At 48.6% G+C, this 22,728-nt stretch overlaps 5 protein-coding genes across 11 annotated transcripts; 2 read left to right on the top strand and 3 right to left on the bottom strand.

Annotated features, from left to right (window-relative positions):
• Window positions 1-55: 55 nt before the first annotated feature.
• Window positions 56-7,013, top strand: LOC131665135 (cold shock domain-containing protein E1). Its single transcript, XM_058936792.1, has 11 exons — window positions 56-117; window positions 887-2,374; window positions 2,447-2,626; window positions 2,701-2,891; window positions 2,983-3,193; window positions 3,276-3,505; window positions 3,589-3,850; window positions 3,931-4,167; window positions 4,225-4,430; window positions 4,491-5,078; window positions 5,161-7,013. The coding sequence occupies exons 2-11, from the start codon at window positions 1,985-1,987 to the stop codon at window positions 5,327-5,329; spliced, it is 2,664 nt and encodes an 887-aa protein (XP_058792775.1). The 5' UTR covers window positions 56-117; window positions 887-1,984; the 3' UTR covers window positions 5,330-7,013.
• Window positions 7,014-7,090: 77 nt separating this feature from the next.
• On the bottom strand, window positions 7,091-9,589 carry LOC131665140 (protein cueball-like). Of its 2 annotated transcripts, XM_058936798.1 has the most exons (6): window positions 9,356-9,589; window positions 9,172-9,274; window positions 8,425-8,540; window positions 7,604-7,750; window positions 7,403-7,534; window positions 7,091-7,328 (listed from the first exon to the last, which is right to left on the bottom strand). In XM_058936798.1, exons 3-6 carry the CDS (start codon window positions 8,474-8,476, stop codon window positions 7,264-7,266), a joined length of 396 nt encoding a protein of 131 aa, XP_058792781.1. In that variant the 5' UTR covers window positions 8,477-8,540; window positions 9,172-9,274; window positions 9,356-9,589; the 3' UTR covers window positions 7,091-7,263. The 2 variants fall into 2 exon arrangements, with proteins under 2 accessions (XP_058792781.1, XP_058792780.1); XM_058936797.1 differs by having other exon boundaries at window positions 9,172-9,589.
• Window positions 9,590-10,063: 474 nt separating this feature from the next.
• Window positions 10,064-13,071, bottom strand: LOC131665069 (suppressor APC domain-containing protein 2). 3 transcript variants are annotated; one of them, XM_058936669.1, is made up of 9 exons: window positions 12,539-13,071; window positions 12,192-12,293; window positions 11,703-12,104; window positions 11,475-11,615; window positions 11,275-11,408; window positions 11,045-11,191; window positions 10,761-10,973; window positions 10,550-10,689; window positions 10,064-10,447 (listed from the first exon to the last, which is right to left on the bottom strand). In XM_058936669.1, exons 2-9 carry the CDS (start codon window positions 12,286-12,288, stop codon window positions 10,441-10,443), a joined length of 1,281 nt encoding a protein of 426 aa, XP_058792652.1. In that variant the 5' UTR covers window positions 12,289-12,293; window positions 12,539-13,071; the 3' UTR covers window positions 10,064-10,440. The 3 variants fall into 3 exon arrangements, with proteins under 3 accessions (XP_058792652.1, XP_058792650.1, XP_058792651.1); XM_058936667.1 differs by having other exon boundaries at window positions 11,275-11,615; XM_058936668.1 differs by lacking the exon at window positions 10,064-10,447 and having other exon boundaries at window positions 10,546-10,689; window positions 11,275-11,615.
• Window positions 13,072-13,696: 625 nt separating this feature from the next.
• LOC131665100 (tryptophan 5-hydroxylase 1) lies at window positions 13,697-16,692 on the bottom strand. Its single transcript, XM_058936726.1, has 11 exons — window positions 16,351-16,692; window positions 15,954-16,272; window positions 15,780-15,883; window positions 15,645-15,712; window positions 15,523-15,573; window positions 15,046-15,144; window positions 14,928-14,974; window positions 14,722-14,857; window positions 14,524-14,650; window positions 14,216-14,445; window positions 13,697-14,157 (listed from the first exon to the last, which is right to left on the bottom strand). The coding sequence occupies exons 1-11, from the start codon at window positions 16,447-16,449 to the stop codon at window positions 13,836-13,838; spliced, it is 1,602 nt and encodes a 533-aa protein (XP_058792709.1). The 5' UTR covers window positions 16,450-16,692; the 3' UTR covers window positions 13,697-13,835.
• A 2,062-nt stretch (window positions 16,693-18,754) lies between these two features.
• On the top strand, window positions 18,755-22,696 carry LOC131665098 (JNK-interacting protein 1-like). Of its 4 annotated transcripts, none has more exons than XM_058936724.1 (8): window positions 18,755-18,991; window positions 19,135-19,332; window positions 20,079-20,329; window positions 20,401-20,692; window positions 20,752-20,907; window positions 20,982-21,268; window positions 21,327-21,505; window positions 21,565-22,696. In XM_058936724.1, the coding sequence occupies exons 1-8, from the start codon at window positions 18,909-18,911 to the stop codon at window positions 21,727-21,729; spliced, it is 1,611 nt and encodes a 536-aa protein (XP_058792707.1). In that variant the 5' UTR covers window positions 18,755-18,908; the 3' UTR covers window positions 21,730-22,696. The 4 variants fall into 4 exon arrangements, with proteins under 4 accessions (XP_058792707.1, XP_058792705.1, XP_058792708.1 ...); XM_058936722.1 differs by having other exon boundaries at window positions 18,756-18,991; window positions 20,058-20,329; window positions 21,565-22,694; XM_058936725.1 differs by having other exon boundaries at window positions 18,756-18,991; window positions 20,058-20,329; window positions 20,423-20,692; window positions 21,565-22,691.
• Window positions 22,697-22,728: the final 32 nt, after the last annotated feature.

The following is a 22,728-nucleotide window of genomic DNA, read 5'->3' as shown; positions in this document are numbered from 1 at the left end:
GAAAAAACACATGGCAACGTTGCTAAACCGGCTATGGAGGGAGACAAAACTAGTGTGCGAATGCTGAATGTTGACATTCAACATGGCGGCATGTCGTCAGTGCTGTGCTGTGTCGTGGTGAGTTTTGTCAGCCTTTAACATCACGTATTCTTGCGAGCTTTGACCATATCATATCATGCTAGAACGAGTAAAAATCATATTTACCTCAGTAAAAGCCAAGGCCTACAAAGATTCGTCAATCAAACAGATTTAATGGACAACACGCGCGTCGTGCCATTACTATCACTCCTTCCCCTACTCGCCAGACAAAAATTCTTTTCTCTCCCAAGTGCTCGCGGTGTAGCATCGATCTCTCATCCGATTTCGACTGTCAATTAAACTTTTACGATGAATTATTGAATGACCATCGGCAATTTCGCTAGTCTCTCACGCCAGATTTTCCCACTCTTCTTTCTTGTTCGTCCAACGGTTTGGCCGTCTTGTGTGAGTCAACTGATCCAGATTGGACGTGAATTGATTAATAAAAGCTGTTTTTATGATTCACTTTTTTTTTTATTATAAAATTTCTCCCAGTTGAATGAAATTGTCCATTGATCACTGCAAATTATTGCATAATTTATTACTACAAAGTTTCAAGTACTTTTGCTGTGAACTGTGCTCCAAATTAATTTGATCATAAAATAGTGCCTGAAGAATAGTTTGTTCAAAAGTGATCGAGCTGACCAAAATGTAGATTGTTATTTAGGCAGTACAGTTGTATATGCTTTTTTGACTATTTTTCTCCTAACAAATAAGTGTGCTTGAAGCTTGTGTTCAATGTATTTTACTTTACACAGAGAGATCAATGAGCCTGCAACTATATAACCTCTTATTTTTTATTTTTCAGCTTGTGTAATTGTTAGTTTAGAACATTTTTGAAAAACACTGTTCATTACAAATTCAACTTTCAAAAGCCGAAGAACAAGAAAAAGACAATATAAAAACTTTTAAGACAACACAATCACACCCAGCACGCATTGAAGACATCTGAGGATTTTCAAGTCAACTTTTATCCTTTAAATCTTTAACGTTTTATGATTTGTATCATTTCCAAGGGATGACTGGTGTTTAAGAGAAAACACAATTTCTCTTTCCTCTCTGTTTTTTCAATTGTAACTTGAGTATTTTTGATTTGGAGAATCGTATCAAAACTGCATCATTGAGAAGAATTTTCAACCTATGAACAAAATCTCGTATGCTTGCGAATGGAAAGTATCATCGTTGACACACATGAATATTGTGCTAATAATTTTATACGCTATTAGAAAATTGGTAATATATGATAAGAAGTTAACATTCAATAAAGCTAGCGCACTATTCATTCATAAATAACAGTTAATTAAAAAGAGTTGTGGGCCTGGAACGAAAGCATATAAGGAAAATTTGCGCGTCTGTAACATTGTGGAAAGTGCCAACGAATCATAAGTTGCTCGCCTTAAAGATCGGTGCTTTCTCAATGAACGGTATCGATGATACGTAAAAAGTATAAGGTAGCTACCAAATAGCAGCGACAAGACCATCGCCTTCCTTCCTGTCATTGAATAAACAAAAATAAGGAAGGTTGCAACAGTCCTTCGGCGGCATTTTAAGGAGCCTTCTTCCTCTTTGTGGAGTTCTCGTGAAGTCGTAAATAAATAAATAAAAGAAAAAATAATAAAACGAAAATATAAGGTACCAAGAAACATTCTGTGATATCTATGTTAACACTTAAATAATTGAGAAGACTAAAATTTCTAAGTATAAGTATATAATATCGTGAGTGGCTAACGAGGCCATAAAGCGCTATACGGGCGGAATATAAAAAGTTCGACTGATCATTTCCATCACTTGCAACGAGAGAAGACAAAGAGACGGACGAATAGAAAACAGAATAATAATAAAAAAGAAGAGAAATAAGAGAGCAAGCGAGAGTGATAAGCGTTAAAAAAAGTAAAGTATTTGAGACATGTCCAACAATCCTCAGTGGAAAACCTTCCAGCCGCCAATCATGAACTCTGACCCAGCTATATTAGAGTACAAGTCTATGGCCATTCCAAGTCCTAAGGCTATCAGTGGCAATCATCAGACGAACAGTTATCGCAATGGCACCAACTACAACAGTGAATACATGGACTCGCCTCCTGCTAGTGGGAAAAATTCGACAATGTTCAATAATTATTCAGGCGCACAAACTTCTCCTCGAAATGGAACGGCGAGATTTCCCATTGGTACATTTACCGGTCTAGAAGGAACCGTCAACTATTCCGGAGAGCCAGCGACTAATAACTCCTCTTACCAATCTGATCAAACTGCTAATCAAGGAACCCGAGAAACTGGCATCATTGAAAAACTCTTAGTAAGTCTTTTTCGATGCCTCGTCACACCAGCCTCCATTGACTTTTCTCATTTTTATTATTTTATTTTACAGCACTCGTATGGATTTATTCAATGCTGTGAACGACAAGCACGGTTGTTTTTTCACTTTAGCCAATTCAGCGGTAACATTGAACATCTCAAAATTGGAGATCCAGTGGAATTTGAAATGACGTATGATCGTAGAACTGGCAAGCCGATTGCAAGCATTGTCAGTAAAATTGCTCCTGAAGTGGTAAGTGCGAACACAAGACGAAGTTTGATGTGCGGGTGTATTAATCCGAGGCTTTTTTCTGATATTTTTTACAGGTACTAAGCGAAGAACGAGTTACGGGTAATGTTACAACAGAATTGCAAGCAAATGGTGATTCTCAGGGTCGAATCAGTTATGAAAATAGAGGCGAATGTTTTTTTCTACCGTATACCAAAGATGATGTCGAGGGGAACGTGACTCTGCGAAACGGCGACAAAGTGTCATTTCAAATTGCTACGAATCAACGGTAAACACGAATAGTCATTTTTACTATCAACCCATTCATTGAAACGTCAACATCATTCGCAACCGGTCTTATTTATTCTTTTATATTTCAGTGGAAACTTGGGAGCATGCCACATTAGACTAGAGAATCCAGCTCACCCTGTTCGTTATCGCGGAGTCGTCTGCTCGATGAAAGAGAGTTTTGGTTTCATTGAGCGCGCAGATGTTGTTAAAGAAATATTCTTCCACTTTAGTGAAGCTAAGTCTATGAAGGAAGAATTGAGGTTGGGTGACGACGTTGAATTTATTATACAAACACGAAATGTAAAACTTGATTTAATGACTAATGTTCGCTTCGATTGTGCGTTATCTCCAGTAATTAATATCTCATTTGTTTCACTTTCAGGGAAAAGAAGTAGCATGTAATATAACAAAGTTGCCACCAGGATCTATTATTTTTGAAGAAATCAGTGATGAAGTTATCAAAGGGCAAGTTTTGAAGCCACTCGAGAGAGGTAATTCAGCTAGACACCAAAACGATCCTCTGCCGGGGCGCATTCGTTATAGAGCACCCGATCACTCGGAAGTCGAAGTGCCTTTTGGCGATAAAGATCAAAAAGGAGATTTTACGTTGAGGTATGTAGTTTGACACTTTTTATATCATTGTAAACAAAAACGGGGAAGACCATACCATTACATATATCTGTTTTGTTCCGCAGACATGGAGACTGGGTTCAGTTTCGAATCGCGACAGACACCAGAGATCAATTAAAAAGAGCTACAGAAATAGCGCTCTTGCCAGAGTCATTCGACGTATCTGGAGAACGCCGTGAACAGGGTATGATTGCAGCTTTAAAAGATGGCTTTGGTTTCATACGCTGTGTCGACCGCGATGCTAGGCTCTTCTTTCATTTCAATGAAGTACTAGATGTTGATAGGGAGATAAGTGTCGGCGACGAAGTAGAGTTCACTGTTGTACAGGTAATCTATTAATTTTTGCTAGTCGTATTCATTTTTTTGTAGGCCATTTTTGGAATATGAAGAAACGATTGATTTTTCAGGATCCTTCTTCATCATTTTCTAATACAAGACAAAGCGCAATAAGATTAAAACACTTACCGACAGGAAGTGTTCAATTTGAAACTATTATTGAAGCCAATGTATTAGGTAATATCATTGAAGATACCAATGGTAATGAGCCTGGATTGATAGGCTACGTCAAGGATGAACAAGAGAAAAGTATAATTTTCTTCAATAAGGACTGCAATTCTAAAACTATTCCAAAACTTAATGACAAAGTGAGTAAAACTATTTACCCCTGTGTTAGCCATCACTACGACGTTCTATTTTTGCAGGTTCAATTTAGTATCTGTCAAGTAAAACGAAATAAGGAGCTAGTTGCCGTAGACATTTCACTACTCAGTCCCAGCGGAGAAAAGATTCATAATGGAAACAAAAAGTCTGGAGGTCAAATTATCCAAGGCTTCATTGCTGCCCTTAAAGACGGTTTTGGTTTTATTGAAACAATAAATCACGATAAAGAAATATTTTTTCACTTTAGGTAAGTATTGTTTAATGTGATCGCATTTAATTTGCATTAATTTACTTATGTGATCCATAGTAATTTCGACGGAGACGCAAGCACACTGGAATTGGGCGCGGATGTGGAATGTACAGTCGGCATGGGAAACAGTCGAGGTGGAGCAGGTGGCTGCACTGCGGCAGAGAGCGTTCGGCTGTTGCCAAAAGGTAGCATCCCAAGACCCGAGGTCAACGGCGAAGTCCTGGACGGCACCGTGATCCGTCCACTACGAAGCGCAAACCCCGAACAAGCCGAGTACGCCGGACTAATCAAAGTTAATCCGAGCTCCGAGGACGAGGAGACTCCCGAATATGAGTTCGGCATTATGGGCCTGGCAAATAAACGCGAGCTCCTGCAGACCGGCGATCCTGTGCAGTTCCAACTCGATTCTGATCGTCAAGCTACGAACATCGTGGCTGTGAGGAAAAAGCGCCGAGCCACTGTTGACGCCGTCAAAGGACCTTTTGGATTTTTAGCTTATGAAATTGACGAGGGTAAGAAGCTCTTCTTCCACATGAGCGAGGTCTGCGACAATGTTAAGTTACAGCCTGGAGATCAAGTTGAGTTTGTATTGGTAACGAACCAGCGTTCCGGCAAATCATCGGCCTGCAACGTCGTTCGTATAAGGTAATCTTTCTGAAAAGGTATACAGAGTTTTTTTTGTAAAAAGAATGTAGAGGGCAAAAACATTTTTTCTATTTCATTACAGTGATGCCGTGCAACAACGCCCTGAAAGATTGATAGTTAGACTACGCACGACTTCTCTGGAGGACAACGGCCCGAAATTGACCGTAGTCAGGCAGCCAAAGGGCCCCGACGGAACGAAGGGCTTCAGTCAAGAGAGAATCCAACGCTTGCCAGGTGCCATCGAAGAGTAATATTAATCCGCTGTACCTAATAGAATGGACTCGGAAGAAAATTAACGAACGCATAGCCTCGGATCGCGATATACCTACTTTACCTTTTCTTTTCTTTCACGCAAGCAATGGCGCCGAGATTATTGTAATAAATTTTGTCATTATGATTTTTATTGTTTAAGGTAAAGAATGAACGCGAAACCAACATCATTTGCCAAATCTAAGATACTTTACTGTAAAGCAAACACTGAAAAAATGTATAACAAGACAACGCGCATAGTCGGCGGCGATGATTTGGACAACGAGTCTATATTTTTTTTATTCTTTATTTTTATTCGAGGAGGTAATGCTTTTTTACTACCTCGTCTCATACATATAAAACAGAATGGATAATGCACGCAAACGACATTAGTTATTAAATTAATTGAATGCGCGAATTGATCGCCGATCGTTGTTATTATTTGTCAAAAGAAATTGTCATACGTAAGCGGGTTTTTGAAGATTTCGAAAACGTTTTAGTATTTTAAGTCAAGAAAATAAAAAAATTATAATAAAGAACAAAAACGGACAGTGAGCAGACGGAATGATAAGTGTATGTATACCTATTAACAGTGAGAATCATCAAAAAGTATGAGAAAGTATAGGTACGGGCTTTAACGTTCAACAAAAAAATTTAAAACATATTTAAGAAAAAGAACAAGCAGAGCGTTTTGCGTCTGTTTTTGTAATTTTTGCGACAATGAAATTTGTCCTGTCTGTCTTTATAAAAATATACGTACATGTTGATGCTATTTTTTACGTTATGTTTTCTTCGAACCATGATTTTTTTTAACCAAGAGAAAAAAAGTATTCTGAAGGACAAATAAAGACAAGTCGCGCAAGAATTCAGGTTTTTGAAGAAATTCTCAATGAATCAAACGAAACTCCAAATGATAATAATGCAAAACGAAACGAGTAAGAGGAAGTAGAATCTCTAAGAAAAAAAGTGTTGACGGCTCCGTTGGTGTGTATGGTGTCTTTAATGAAAAATGTGTAAAAAAACATTAATACTGGACAAAATGTTGTCCTAGAGAGTATATTGAATAAAAAGGTGCGCGCACGAGTAATTTTGTTTTTCTATTATTATTATTATTATTATTATTATTTGCGCCATGCTAATAACCTACGATGACAACGCAATATCAGAATGTCTATGAAAATGCTCGTATACGCACCTGCACGAGTTTGTCGTTTGAGTTCCCGATCTGCAACTCGTGTAATAAAATCAAACAAGTTATTTTGAACTTTTAGTTACGCATATGAAAGTAACCGGGTAATCAGGTTAATATCGAAAAGACAGGATCAATAACAACAAATAAAATGAAACAAATGAAAAAATTACGTTTAATCATTGTATTTTAAAATGAAATTTGATCATCGTTTATTACTGACGAAGAAGAAATAAAGTAATAGAAAAAATATCTAAAAAAAAGTGAAAAACCAAGTGTAAAGAAAACGATGGTGATATTTCTTTAGTCTCAAAAGAAAAAAATAGTGTTAGAAAGGAACAAAATGGGAGGAATGAACAAGCAAAAGCAAATGAAACAAAGCAAATACATAAAATCAAGTGTACACCATCATATTGTGTCTTATAGATTCGGAAAAATGCATACCACGAAGTACTGTAAATCATCCTTTGGTAAATAAACATTGGAAGCAACAGAATGAACATGATAAAAAAGGTGTCATTAGTAAGATCCGATAACTCACTATAATTTTGTTGTGCCAAGCGCTGAAATAATTTGGTTTACACAAAACTTGAACGCTATCTATTTACAAAGCTCGTGTTTTGAGTGTGATTTTTAATATATATTTTTGTTTAATACAATTGTTATGTACAAAATTGTTAATTCTAATTGATATATGTAAATAGGTTAATTCAAACACCGAGCGCCATGGTAAAGGTGGTGCGGCATTTAAATGACAACGCATTCGTAGGGAAAGGGTCCACGGTGATGTGGATTTTCCGGGCCAGGGCACGCTGCAAAAATACATCATTGGTAATTACTGAACGAGCAGACACTACGCGTGAAGGTATCGCCGGAGGTATCTTACGTTTTTCGCAGCGATAGCCAAAGAAGCCGGTGCCCTCGCACAAGCACTTGAAGCCAGGCTGCGAGGTGATCTGCAAGCAACTGCCACCGTGCAAGCACCTGTTGGCGCTGTGGCAGGCGTTGTGACGTTTTCCTGCAAGCGATTCGAAGAAACGTCAAGCTCGCTGCCGATCGTACCGGCACGGGCCAAGCTGCGTCTTACCGGTCAAAGCGTGATTGCACTCTTCCATGTCCTTGTATCTGTACTCGGCCTTGCATCCGTATCCGCAGGAGCACTGAGCCTTGTTTATCCGGCATCCGTGCCCCATTTTATCTATTTCGCAGGCGCGCGAGTCCGCGAGCAAGGAGGCTGTGGAAAGAATGAGAGCGATTCGGAATACGAAAACGATTCTGCAACTGCGGGCGAGCTTATCGCGCGGCTTGGCTTATCGCTCGGACGCGCTCGCTGTATCGGGCGCCCTAAAAGATACGCATAGGAGAAAACGATAAGGAAGGGTGCAGCTCATAATCGGGTCCCGGATGCGACGACGCGCTGCGCTCTCTCGCTTCCCGCGCCCAGCCGCTCTGATAATTCAACTTTGACTTCCAGATAGCATTTTCGGATTAACTTTATCTTCGCGCACTGTCTCAATTTTCCCGACTGTCACGGAACCGACGTAATTTTACGTCTTTTCGTAATTTTCCGATAAAACGATTTCACTAGACTCGCTTCTGTCGTAAGTCGAGCTAGGGCGCCGATTACCAATGCTCTACTATTGACTGACATTCGATCGAGCTTACCAATCCTCGGTCGATCTGTCAGCCATCGCGAGTTCAACGAATCGCGTCGTATTTTTCATCAATGAAAACATTGCGAGCGCCGATCGACGAATCTCAATTGAAACATTATCTTGCGCGAGAAAAAAAACCATTTACGCCAATTCATAAACAAACGATAATGGAACTTCGGAAACATTGTAGTGAGATAAAAGTCGCACGTCGAGGAGTGCATGTAGTTGGAACAACGACGAGCTGAGTGAATACCTAGCGTGGCGAAGATAACGAGGACAATTGGCAGCGTGAGTCCGGTCCGCATGGCTGTGCGTGGGTGCCGCAAAATTTACGCAAGACAGATAAGAAAGATCGACGAACCTGGCGATCTGAAATAAATAGGATATATATGTAAACGATAAGTTAATACGGGGTCATAGGTCGCAGCTTTACGACCATACCAATGGTCGACAAAAACCCTTCTATCGCTCCAGCTCTCTTTTTATGGCTATATACTCAAACTCTTCGTTATCTCAGCTCTCGGTTCCCCATTGTGAAAAGCCCGAACGCGTCGCTCCCTCCGGGCACTACGAAAATTTGGATTTACCGAGAGAAGCTCATGCGTGTCCGTATCTCTTCGAAATGACAAGACTGGCGTTCCAATAGGTCCAAAAAAAATCTACACCTTGAGTTGAGCGGATACTATTCGAAATTGTTTCATTGACTCGTGAATAAGGTTCATTGTAAAAAGGAGCACGAGGATCAACGAGGAATTGAAAAACTTGTTTACGAAAAGTGAATAAAACAACTGACCAATACTGAATATTAATCGATGACAAATACCGAATACTAATCGGTAAAGTCTTCCGATCAGCGTTGAATTTCAGTGGAAAGTAATTTATACAACAAGCTATTGAAGCGGGACTTCGCTGACTCAAAAATCGACAGATCGAGGTAATCTAGTAAGAGAAGCTAGAGCGCATTGGTGCTGCTTTAAAACAAAGGGAATCTCAGACTCACCTTGACAATTGCTTAATGAAAATCAACGTCTCATCGATGAACAGCGCCAAGGTTGTTTCGCAGCAGCAGAACGAATGAAAGCGTGAGAGGTCTCGCGTGCGATCTGAGAAAAGCGTAAGTTGGTAGTGTCGTCAGCTACAAGAAGCGAGGGAGTAAGCGCAGCGCGCAAAGCGAAACAACGAACTGAAGTGGCGGCGAGGGCAAAAGGAAGAAGCAGATCGTCGGCCTCGGCGAGCCGTGCGTGGGGTGCGGCGACTCGGCCGCCTCAGCTGAACACATATACGCGCTCGCTCGCGTCGCAGATAAGGCATGCACGCGTCCGACTTTCTTTCTCTCTGGTCCGCCGACGCATCTGCACGCATTTCCGTCTTAATCTTCGCCACTTGAATTCCTTCTTTATTTTCGTGCGTCGTCTCTCTCCCCGCCGCGCTCATCGACGCTCTCTCACTGCTCATTTATAAACGCCGCACGCTCTCCGCGCTTGCCGCACTCCTCCGCGTATACATGCGTGCCCGCGTTGCATCGCTTCTCAATCCCGATCTCTCGCTCCGCTCGATATGATGCACGCGCACAAAGAATGCTTTTCTTTTGTGCCGTTCAACTCGGCTGTTTTATCTCTCGCGCGCCGTGCTTCAATTTTATATTTGATCATTGGAAATAAAACTGGCTCTATTACTCGTCATGTAATACAATTCCATTATCAATGCGGCGTTCGCGATAACATTTGACATTTAGCACAATTGCGATGAGCGGCTTTGATTATCTGATTTCTTTCGACCTCTCACTCACGATTATTCTTCCGGTCTGAAACTAGATTACAGCGATCAAAGATTCGACAAATGATAGACACTTCGTTTAGAATAAAACGTCAATAATTTATTGAAAAACATCGATGCAACGATTAATTTTTCTTGTATTTATAATATATATATATATATATATATATATTGCTTTGTTATTAGTTAGTTGAAAGAACTGAGTTCACAGCTCTTGTTAATTGGCTCGCGACTTTTAAAAGTTCATCAGCTTGTTAAAACACTTATAAAATATTACACATATTAAATCTTAAAAGTATAAAATTGCATCAAAATGCGGTTGTAAACCGTAATAACAATATATTTTACAATATATCCATTAATGTAAAAATTGAAAAAATCAATGGCGCCAAATATTTGACTTTGATTGACCAAGAGACGTCTTTTTACACTTTTCATCTCGAAGAAATTTCCAGATAGAAATTTCTGTAAAGGCGCCTTTTTTTTAAATGCATCAAATTCTGAAAACAAAATATTTATGTACTACTTTGGCAACTGTATGATATTTAAATATAAGCGCTCTAGTAAATTGTAGAAGCTTAGGTACTTTGACAGAAATTTACATGAAAGTTTGATCATGTTGCTCGTGAATCATCGTAGATCTGGACTGAACGATTCCCGTTTGACGATCATATAACTCTCGTACGAGACCATCTTTTTCTTGCTCCAATAGCGCTATTTTATGGCTTTTTTTACTGACTTCCTATAAAATACGTAAAAAGATAAATATTCACAATCGAAGTTAAAATTAATACTCTATAAGAAAAGTCATACCTCTGTTAACCTGAGATTTTGTTGTCTCAGCCTCGAAAGCATATCTTGCTGTAACTGAGCTGATGTAGGGGTGCTCAGAAAAGCTAAATTCATGTGTAATGGCAAACCACCCCGTTCCCAACTACTAATTAAAGCTGCAAGATGCCTGTTGACTTCAAGTACCCTTGCTCTCTGCAACTCTAATCGCTCTTGTTGTGCCTCAGTCCATTGCTCCTGTAAATTTCGATGTACTTTACTAAACTTGTAAAGTTTAAATTTCGACATTGAGTATACTTTTGACTCACCACGTGTGAACGCATTGTTCCTAAATTTTTTATCTTTTCTTGAGTAATAGAAATTTGTTTTAAATACCAATCTCTCGCTTTTTCAACGGCCGAAAGCCCCTGAAGCAAGACGTCTTTTTCTTGTTCTATTTGTTTCATTCTTTTCATCTATAGAAAATAAATCCTCTTGTCAATATGGAAATAATAAAATAAAATTTAATTCGTTGTTCAAATGAAACAAGCAAATTTACCATATTATAATCAATGCCATTCTGCAAAGTATGTCTTCTTGGTTCTCGACGCCGATGTTGCGACTTTTGTGTTTGTAGAGCTAATTGCTGAGCATTCTGAATATCTACAGCTTTGCCATCACCTAAAATTCTGGCTGGATGTAAAAATGGATTTGGATCAGGTGGATATTTAACACCAGGTATTTGTCGTTTGTCAATACCTTTGTCCCTACTCATCATCATATTCATTTGCCAATTTTGCAAGGCTGTTCTAATTTCTGATTTGTCAAAATTCCTATCTGCATTTAAAACTCTACTGTCTAGAGCTGCACCGGTACGCGGGGGCTTTGGTGGACCATAAACTGTTTCAGAAATAAAGCAAAATCAATAAATACGCATACTGATAAATCATTAAATGAAAACAAGTGGTGTCGAATAAATTGCAGTACCTTTTCTGAGCTTGGAGTCTGAACAAATTCTGGAGTCCATATCAAAAGGTGGATTGGTCTCTTTCCTGGCAGGCAATTGTGGCATACTAAGTGTTCTCTGCTGTGAAATTACATTATTTGGTCTAATGGCAGCAGTATTAGGAGAGGTCCAAACTGGCTTTGATTGATTGTCCAAGACTGGAGCAGAAGGAGGCCTCTTTGGCTGACTACCATCAAGTTTTTTAGACTCACTGTTAGCCTGTGCATGTAGTAGACATATTTTTAGACCGGCACAGAATCTTTCAAAAGACAGCAGACCATTTGGTGGAGTAACTTTCTTTAACCCGTCTAAAACTCCCTTTGGTAAGTCCGATGTACCATCATCTCTCCATCTTGCCTCTATATCAGCATAACTGACATAACCTATGGTCAATTTCTTAGAATTAATATATAATTATACAAAAAGACAATTTTGCCTTGAACCATGGCATGGCTAAATAAAAAATTTACCTGTATTTTGATCATCCATGATGTCAAAGAGAGTCCGCATAGCGGACACAAATTGCTTTGGTAGCCCATCAATGCTGGATTTTGCAAGCTGGGCCATTGTATCTGAAATAAAATTCAAGCGTCAGACTAGAGAGCAGCAGACCAGTCCGTCGGCTCGCGCCAAAAAGATACTCGTGATTTTTTAAAAGTGTAGCGAGGTGCATGCAGCAGCAGCACAGGCGTAAACAAAGGTTGTTTACCTGCGAGCAGCGCGGGCATAAGCCTAGGCGAGCGCGTCCGGAAGCGCGTGGAGGCCGATTGTGCAAGCGAGGTGTGCAACGAGCGCGAAAAATCGCCCGACCACTTACCAAATCGGCCTAGAGCATGGCAGCGGCAATCTCACAGGTGGTTGAAGGCGCGGGCAGCGACCGAGCGTTCCAGCGACATCGCGTATCTCTCCCGCGCGCCGAGACTGACTCTTGGCGGCCAGCGTACGCGTCGGAGGTGCGGCTGCTGCTGCATCCAGCGATTCCCGCGTGCAACCAACGTTTGCAGCAACGGCAGTAGCTGCTCTTCTGGGTACAGGCGCTGCTCTCCCTCTCTCTCTCTCGCTCACTGTCTGCTCGTTTTACGGTTTTCCGAACGAGTGGCTAATTTATGCGAGACCGCGCGAGACTCGCTTACTCATTTGCGCTGATCGCTGATACGTGCCGCGCTAGGCCTGCGACTCGGATTGCACGCGCGTACACGCTGATTCTTATCAGCTTTGCCGATTCTTGCCGCGAATTTCAACGCACGCGCCTTACACGTCTCTGTTCTAACGAAACCATACTCTATACGGTTTACATTCGGACTGCAGCGAGCGTTAACAGACTGCTTATTTTTCATGGCAACGTTCTATTCGTTCGAGACTGGAACAGTCTAGATCATTTGTCTGTTTCAAGATGACAGCTGGCACCGGCGATTCATGAATTTGACGGACCGGAAAAAGAGAAATTTGGATTGATCGCGTGGAACACACCATGTTGATACCAATCTGTGTATTCAAATTGATCGATCTATGGGAGCTTAGTGTCGCGATTAGTAGCACATTTTAGTCGGTTTCGAAACTGGAACTCGCTACCAATTAAAATCTGTCGAAGGAAAGGTTGGAGGCAACGGACTGTCGGCGCTCGCGTTCGCGTCGTTGAGAGTTCATTCGACGCTCGTGGCAGTTCGGTTTTAAATGACGTTGGTGCCTCTCGAAGTAAGCGATACCAGAGAAACTGAAAAGCTCGGAATAATCTATGTCCAATTGCATTCTTTCTTTTCTCGATAGAAACAACGAAAGAGACCGAATGATACGCAAAAAGCTCAAACTGACCCATTGTCTCCGCCGAATAATTCAAGTAGTTCCGACGACTCAATCGTCTGTATTAATGAATGATGGGGTACACGAAAAGGTTCGAAAATTAAGACGAGCGCACGGAAGTATTAGACCACTTGATTTATTCGGAACATTGAACAATGTACATAGTTGAGTGAATCTAAAGAAACCGAACGAGTAACGTTGAATCTTGATCGCAAACAGGAAAACGGTGGTTTTTCTGAAAGTCAAACAGCGAAGTGGAACGGGAAAGAGAGCAACGACGAATGGGACTGGCGGAGAGCGAGCGAACAGGAGGATTAGGTAGCGGGCTGGATCTCCCGGTTGGGGCTCTTGTCGTCCTCCTCGCTGCCCGAGGAGGAGGAGGAGGAGGAGGCGGAGGCGGCGGCGGCGTCGAGGGGCAGGTCGATGCCGTGGGTGAGCATGCTGGTGATGCGCTCCACGTTGACGCTGTCGTCCTGCTCGTGGATCTTGCGCAGCGCGTTGGACACGATGCACAGGTCGCCCCTGAGCTCGCTCACCACTGCCGTGATCTTCTGCGCGTCCGTGAGCACCTCGACCGACTGCGTGTAGGGGTTGTAGCGCAGGCCGAAGGGCTTCTTGATCTGGCTGGCGAAGTGCCTGCGGGAGGGAGGGGAGCGTGAGCTGGGTGGCCGAGCGGCTCGCGGGCCCAACCTACCTCATCTTCTCCTTGGCCTCCTCGATGCCGTCGGTGTAATAGTAGGCGTTCTGGAAGGCCGTGATTATGCACTCCTGCTTGACCGTCAGCTCCGGCTCGAACCGGAAGGTCTTCTCGGGCGCGGACACCGCGTGCTTCAGCTCGGCTATCGAGGACAGCAGCCCGGCCCCGTAGACGCGCAGCTGGCCATCCTGCTTGCACAGCCCGAACTCCACCGTGAAGAAGTAGAGCTGGAAGCAAGGCGCGCGGGCGCGAGCGTCAGCAGGCCGGGCTGGCGGCGGCTCGGCAGTGGCGCTTGTCCAGCTTACCGTGGCCAGCTTGTCCACGTCCTCGTCCGTAGCGCCGAGCGAGGCCAGCCCGAGCTCCTGCGAGAACTGCGCGAAGCTGGGGTTGGCCAGCAGCGGCATGTGGCCCAGGATCTCGTGGCAGCAGTCTCTGCGAACAGAAGCGAGGTCAGGCCCGCGCGTCCTCGGCGCGAGCCACCGTGGACCACCCGCGCCACCTACGGTTCGGGCGTGTAGAAGGGGTCCGAGGCGTGCCTGATGTACTGCGTGCAGTGGAACACGCGGAAGGCCAGTCCCGCCAGGAAGTCGCGGGGTGACAGGTAGCCGGCCACCGGCCGCAGCGTGAAGCCCGTCGTCTCTGCGCCGTTCGACCAGCGTTAGTCAACTCGTGCCGAGCGAGGCGAGATTCTACGCGGAAAAAGGCTTACTTTTCAGGAACACGTTGATGTCCTGCAGCTGCGGAATGTTGTCCTCCCTGAAGACCAAGCGAATCGCGCCTCCGTCATAATCCGCGCTCGGAGCAACGCAAGCGTCGCCGACACCTACCTGTATCCGCAATATTTCACGAGTTTTGGCCAATTCTCGAGGAACTCCTGGCAGGCGTGCTTCTGGTAGAGCTGATGGAGCTCGCGGAAAATCGTGCCCCTGGTCGAGCAACAAGGGAAAATCTCATTGGGATAAACGTCGCTCAATCGAAATCCCGACTTGACCTTAAGCACTCGTTCGAAGTGGCCACTCCCGCGCGCGTTTGTTCTCCGAGACTCGCGCGAGGGACGCGCACACGGAAAGCGCCAGATACGGCCAATCGAATCAGGCCAATTAGGCTGTATTCAAGCTCTCGCGCTGCAAACTTGCCCTCCGCTCTTTGGAGCGCGGCAAGAATCCGCGTGCAGCGAGAGAGAGAGAGAGAGAGAGAGAGAGAGATTGCCTTCGTGAAGAGGGAAACACGACTCGTGACAGCAGTTAGTTATCGACACCGTCGGCCGACGTTTCTTCCACGATGAGATTTTCCCCGAGACTTACCAAGTTTTTATCTCCTCCGGCGTGTACTGGATCTTCGGGATCGGCATTCCGCTGAAAATTGGAAAGATCATTTCGAGAGCGGGACGGGCGGAGAGAGGAGACTGGACAGCGGCGATACCGACTACTTGTAGTTGGTGGCGATGTCGGCGAACTGCTCGCGCCGCTTGCGGTACACGGGATCCTTGAAGCCCTGTCGAACGAACGACACCGTGAGAGAGCGCGAGGAGCCGGCCGCAGAGCCGAGGCGCAAAACTCACGGGATGGTCGGCGTCCAGCTCCGAGCCGTACATCAGCACTTTCTGCGCGAGGTCCAGATCGGCGATCTTGCGCGGGAACCACGGCATGTCCACCTCGCTGAAATCTGTCGAGAGAGGCCGGTCACGCGAGGTGGGACGGCAAGGCGGACGCGAGCGCGGCGGCTGGCTACTGACCGAAGCTGGGCGCCGCGGACAGCGGCGGGTGGGGCACGCTGCCGGTCTGCTCGTACTGCGCGAGGTTGATGGCGGCCACCTCGCGGCCGAGCATCCGCGTGAGCTGCTCCATGCGCCGTGCGTCGCACTCCACGTCCACGAGGATCTCGTACTCGGAGCCGCGGCGCAGCGACTTGCGCGACTCGATGTGCACCACGTTCACGCCCAGGTCCTGGAAGACCTGCAGCGCGCGCGCCAGCCCGCCCACCTGGTTCTTCAGCGAGAACACCACCGACGACTTGGTCTGCTCGGCGTGCGGCACCTTCTCCACCATCGCCACCTTCGCACCCCCAAGCACGCTCTCTCGTCTCACGCGTTCGCCGCAGCTTTGCCGGGGGACGCCCGGGGGAAAACTTACGTCGCGCCGCTTGTGCAGAGGACTGCCCTCCTTGATGGTCCACTCCTCGTCCCGCCTGTACAGCCACATGCCCAGCAAGCCTTTGCCCGATCCACTCATGGTTGTCGCCTTGCCGCTGGGCCGCGCCGCGGATCCTCGAGAAGTGTGGACGAGCGAGCGAAGAGCCAACCTAGACACTGTCGCGAGACGAGAGCACGCGGCAGAGGAGCTGCGTCGAGGGACTATCGGCGAGATCAGGAGTGTCGAGTCCTGGACGACAGCCGGCTGTACTTATGGCTTGGCCCCCTCCGCGAGGCCGAGCCAGCCGCGAATTGCGCGATCGACGCCGATTGGTCGGCGCCTCCGCCGACTTCTCATTGGCCGCGAGCTTTTCACTTGCTGGCGCTCTTCCTTCCATTCGCTTCTTCGACCCCCGCGTTTTGTCTCTCTCTCTCTCTCTCTCTCTCTCTCTCTCTCTCTCTCTCTCTCTCGCTCTCTCCCGCGCACGCTGAATATTCCCCGCTGACGTCACTACGCATCTGCCGATTCGAGACTGTCAATGCGCGAAGAAAACAATAAGCTGCCAGGCCTTTTTTTTGAAACTACCTTCTTGGCGCTGAAAATCGTTGATCGCAAGCGAGCCCCCCAGGCTTCCCATCGATCCAATCAATAATTATCTTCGGACCCTCGGAAAATCATCCCACACGCGAAAGCGAAACGGGAAAAACAGAACGGCCTTGTCGAACGATACGACTCGTCCATGCCTAGGTCGCGCGGCTAATGCGGGTGACGATTAATCGCGAGGGGTCGAGTCGAATCAAGCTGCAAAGTGAAATCGAAGCGCCTCGCTAAGCAGTTCCGAACGAAGGAGCACGGTAACGACGAGCGTATCTACCGATGCGTCGGTCAATTCATCACTTGCATTTAGATCGGAGAGAGAGAGAGAGAGAGAGAGAGAGAGCCGATGGATTGTTCGCTCTTCGATTAGAAAAGAGCGTTCGAACAAAGCGCAACGCGTAGCGCGTTCGCCAGTCGACCCGTCGACGATCCAACGAGACCGAGCGACGAACGAGCAACTGATTGCGCAACGTGTTTTGAGAAAGGCTCCGCTAACCGCGATTGACGAGTGATACGTACAAGAAAGGGCGCACGCGATCGACCGATCGCCATCGCGCGCAGATGACATAATGACGCGGAAAGGGCTCGAACGTTCGCGAATCGTAGGTTTCGCGGATGGGCAAAGGCACCGACGACAACCAGCAGCCGCGCGCGTGCCCGAGAAAAGACGATCGGCAGAGGACACGAGGGAAACGAGCGAGGGGAGGTGGCGGCAAAGCCAGTGGAGCGTGCGAGGGTCACGTAGGTGGGCGAGCGAAAGCGAGCGGCTGTTAATAAAACAAGCCAGATCGCCAAAGCAGATGCAGCACATTAGCCGGCGCAGCCGTGGCCGCCATCAGTTACGGGCTATCGCGCGGCCACGATTTTTCTCCGGCGAGCGTCCTTCGCCGGGCAGCCTCCCCTCCGGTTAATCAGAGCTCCGGGCTGCGCTCTGGCCTCGCATCGATTTCGCGGCCGCCTTTCATTTCCCGTGCCGCTGCGCGCGCTCTTCCTTCGGCTCCTTCCGGGCCGGGGGCCCTTATTTCGACGGCGCCGCGTCAGCTACCCGCGCAACTTTGCATCGCGCCCGCGTCGGCTTTCGACTTTCTGCGGGCGAGAGCGCGCGACCGCCGGGGATCAATCACTTACCCGCGCGCCGTCCCGAGGGAGCCGCTCGTCCGCTTTTATCGCGCGCTCTCGCAATCAAACCCGCCGGGGGATGCCACAATGGACATTTTATGCGCGACTGCCGTCGCGATAGCCGCATCGCAATTGGCGATCGCTCCCGGGCGCCGGCGGACCTGGCGATTCTCCGGTAGGCACCGAGAAATCAGAGCCAAGCTAAATCGGGACCGACCGGGGAGATGGCCATTCATCGTCGGCAAACAATCTTATCCACTTGAGTAGTCGGCTGTGACAACAAGAAAAAGAATAGCGCGATTGATTTTTTTTTCGCCGAGACCAAGATTCTACGCGTCTTTTATAAAATTCGTTTCGAGTCTTTGGAAATTCACGCTGATAATTTATCGGACTCAAAGGTGCGAGCAAACGATCCAAATGATCGGTAAAACGTGGAAAAGCATCGAATGCCAATTGTCCAACGGCAATTCGAATAGCCAAGTTTGCACAGGGTGTCACGTGCAGTTTTCGAAAGCAGCAGAGCGAAAGCCAGAGACGGGAACTCTCGGTGAGAAGCGCAGGGGGTAGGCGCGCGCGGACACGGTGGTCGGCGCGCAGTTTCGACGACGCAGCTTGCGAGAGAGGACCTGCGCAGTGCGAGACGGCAACGGCGGTGGCGCTGCGGCGGCGGCGGTGGCGGCGGATCAATATCGGAGCTGCTGGCGACTCGGCGGTCTCCTACGCGGACGGACCTCTCGCTCGCTCTCTCTCTCTCTCTCTCCCTCCCTCTCGTTATCTCTCGCCGCCTCTCCGTCGCGCCCTCGACAGATCTCGCTGGCCGCGGCAGCTGGCAGTTGGCCGGGATGGCCGACACCGAGTTCGAGGAGTTCCGCTACTACTTCGAGCGATTGCCGCAGCACCTGAAGGCCCCCAGTTCCAACTACACGTGAGTGATGTGGCGCCCGACGTCCTTTTCACGCCTATCGAACGAGCGCGCGCGTGGCCTCGATTCGCCAGACACGACGAAGCTCCGAGACGCGCGTCCGGTGTATCCGCGCGCATCGATCGCCAAGCAATCTGTCGTTGCAGGCTCGTGCACGATGTCATGCTCGACGAGTCGCCCACGTCGTCGCAGGCCAGCGACCAGGAGGTCGGCCGCGCCGGCGACTCCGAGGACGAGGAGGTGGTGGTGCTGCACAGGCACGACGACCACAGCTCCGAGGCCGACAGCGAGGATTGCGAGCAGATGTGCTGCTCCTCCATGCTCGTCGCTGACAGCGACTTCAGGTACGGCGCACATTCGCATACGCTCTCTTTCCGCTATCGCACCTCTGCCTGTGATGCTTCCTCTCGCGGTTCGTCGTCGAGTGGCGGCACGTCCTCTCGCTTCGGCCGCCTGCACGAGTGCCTCGAAAATGTCGCCCGTCGTACGCTCTTTCACGCTTCGTTCCAAGCGTCCAGTTAGGCGCGAGCAAACCATTTCTAGAGTACGGCCAACGTTCGGCGCGCAAGCTTTTTGCTGCAAGTCGAACATTGCCAGAACTTGACGAAATGCGCTGCCGCGCCAACGCTATTAAAATCGATGATGCGTTGGATGTCAGCTACGTACATGGTAATCCTTGTGTTATTGATCCGACAATTAACGTGCGCCAACAGGTGTCTTGTCGAAAACGCATCCACTGCGTCGTCGATTGCCAGTAAACAAAAGAATTCGAGCCGTCGTCTGTTGACACTTTCCTACGCAGTCCAGTCGTTCAAAACTTTGCAGTTTTCGAACGACGCAGCGGCATAATGCACAGACAATCGAACGGTAGGCGTAAGCAGTAGAGCAAAGCTACGTTGAATTCGATGCGTAGACTTGTAATATTCGGCTGCGAGTATCAGTCGCGCAGTGGCCCGTACAGACTGTATCGAGTAGGAGTAGTGCCCGCAAAGTGTTGACACGCGATGCTCGAAGTAGTGGAAGGTAGCCTGCCTGACCGGGCTGGGTATGGTATTTTGTTGACGGTCAGCTTGTTCGCCGGACTGAGCAGCGGTGGCGGCGGCGGCGGCTGCGGCGGCAGTGGCGGTGGCGGCGGCGGCGGCGGCGGCGGCGGCGGCGGCGGCGGCTGCATCCGAACCGGCCGTGACAGTGCGATCGGCGACATCGGCGACTCCTGCCCGTCGCTGAACTCGTGGTCCACGCCCGAGCACCGGCCCCGGCAGTGCGGCTCGCAGGCGGCCCAGCTGCAGCAGGCCGGCGAGCGACGCCGCAGGAGGCTGCCCGAGATCCCCAAGAGGAACTGTGAGTCCGAGTGTTGCCTTCACCCGAGTCCGCGCGCGGGCGCGCAGCCGTCCGACAGGCGGGGTGTGCAGGTGTGTGCTGGCGGGCTTGCAGCGGCGCTGTCGATGCAGTCCTCGCCGTCGCTGGCCGAGGAGCTGGGCGCGGCGGAGGCGGCGGCCGGCCGGCCGCACTCGTTCTTCCGCAAGTGCCACCCGGGGCTGCGCCAGCAGCGCGAGGACGACTCGCCCGACAGCGAGCGCCTGGCCACCGACAGCGGCCACTCGACCGCGCACTCGCCCGACAACGGCCCCAAGAGCGTCTCGCCAGTGCCCTGCTGCGGCTCGATGCGCCACCTCGACTCCGTCTCGCCCGACAGCACTCCCGGTAGGTATTCCGCCGGCGCCGGCCGAGCGCGCGGTCACACGTGGGCGCTGTGCTTGCAGGCAGCAGCGGCCTGCTGCCGTTCGCGCAGCTCGAGCTGCTGGAGGCGACGCACCGCGGCCTGCACAAGTTCGTGTCGCGGCACCGGGACGAGATCGACCTCGAGATCGGCGACCCCGTCTACGTGCAGAAGGAGGCCGACGACCTGTGGTGCGAAGGTGAGTGGCGGCGGCCCGAGCCCCGAGCGGCCGAGGCTCACCCCCGATGTGCCCAACCCCGGTTCTGAGCGCAGGCGTGAACCTGCGCACGGGTCGCCAGGGCATCTTCCCCTCGGCCTACGCGGTGGACGTGGACTACAGCGACTTCGACCCGACGGCGCCCAAGGTGAAGCGCGAGCGCTACCTGCTGGGCTACCTGGGCTCGGTGGAGACGCTCGCGCACAAGGGCACCGGCGTCGTCTGTCAGGCCGTGCGCCGCATCGTCGGCAAGGCCGCGCGGGAGCCGCCGGCCTCGCAGCAGAGCTGCATCCTCGAGGTGTCCGACCAGGGATTGCGGATGGTGGACCGGAGCAAGCCCAGGGTAAGCCGGCGCCGCGGCCTCGCCGACCGCCGACCAACGCTGCCGCTTCTGTTCGCAGAAGAGCGCGGGCCCCTGCCACGACTACTTCTACTCGCTGAAGAACGTGTCGTTCTGCGCCTTCCACCCGCGGGACCACCGCTACCTCGGCTTCATCACCAAACACCCCACGCTGCAGAGGTTCGCCTGCCACGTGTTCGTCGGCCAGGACTCCACGCGGCCCGTCGCCGAGGCCGTCGGGTGAGTACTCGCGGTCGGCCGTTCGCTCGCCGGGTCTCATCGTTCGCGCTCGTCCGCAGGAGGGCCTTCCACCGCTTCTACACCAAGTTCATCGAGACCGCTTTCCCGGTGGAGGACATCTACATCGAGTAGGAGTCGACGCTCCCGCCCCCTGTAAATACTCGCTGCTCCAGCTGGCGGCGCGATCTCGAACGCTTCGGCGTGCCCGGGGACTAGCTATGTAACTTCGGTCGTCGCGCGTGTACCCATGCGTGCAGTTCGTAGTTGCCGTTGTCACTTTGGTCCGCGTGGCGATCTTGGCGGCGTTCATGTTCCGCACGGCGTCGCCAAGCAGTCTCATCGAATCGAGCAACGCTCGAAGCTTGGCTCGACGGAGATCCGCGGTACTGGACGCTGTGACTGTGTGCTGTCGAGAACCTCTCGCGCCGATCAGCTATGTTATCCGTTTCGCATGCTCGACGATAATGGCAGTGTTCTACTTTCCACGTGCTAGGCTATGCTGCAATGTAAGCAAAGAAAAATGTAGCAGTCTATATATCGACTTTTTACCTAAGAAGGACCATTTTTCGCGTAGTCGAGAGTAGCCTTTCGTTAGAGACGTAGACGAGTGTTACTTCCTGCGAGTGGCGAACAATTTACTGTCTCGCTGTCTCTCTCTCTCTCTCTCTCTTTCGCTATCTCTGCCATTGAAAATAACTTGGAATTAAAGGCGAACAACCAAGTTGGATGAATTCACCCGTTTGTGTAAGCAATCGATGCGTAAGCTGGGACTACTTCGGTGGGACAACTGTTTCAATAAGCGAAATTGTTCGAGAGCGCGGCGATCGACGCTGCGCTCCCTTTCTTGCATCTTATACATTCTATTGATTTTTTTGTACACCGTGTGGCGCGTCATCAAAATCTGTCGCTAATTCAGCACGAGAGCAAGTTCTAATTGCGTTCCCATTATTAGTTGATTCGAGTACGATACAAAAGCCTGCAAGTGTATTTTTGTATTTATTCGCGGAACGTTTGACAATGATACAAATCGACGGCGAATGTTGGCCAACTTTTAGCCAATGAAACATACGAATGATTCAAGCGAGGTTTAAGTTTTATTTTATAGAAAAAATGAAGAGACTTTATAGCTTGTAATAAGCGGACTCTGTCAATGTAATTAACTGTATACAGCATTAAGAAAAAAAATGACGTTAAAGAAAGGAACTAAGGTTTTCGGATTTTCT

Source organism: Phymastichus coffea, unplaced genomic scaffold (genome assembly GCF_024137745.1).
Source record: "Phymastichus coffea isolate CEN01 unplaced genomic scaffold, Cenicafe_Pcof_1.1 PCOF00047, whole genome shotgun sequence".
Classification (NCBI taxonomy): Eukaryota; Metazoa; Arthropoda; class Insecta; order Hymenoptera; family Eulophidae; genus Phymastichus; species Phymastichus coffea.
Note: the sequence above shows the minus strand (reverse complement) of the source record. Positions and strands in the feature narration are given on the sequence as shown.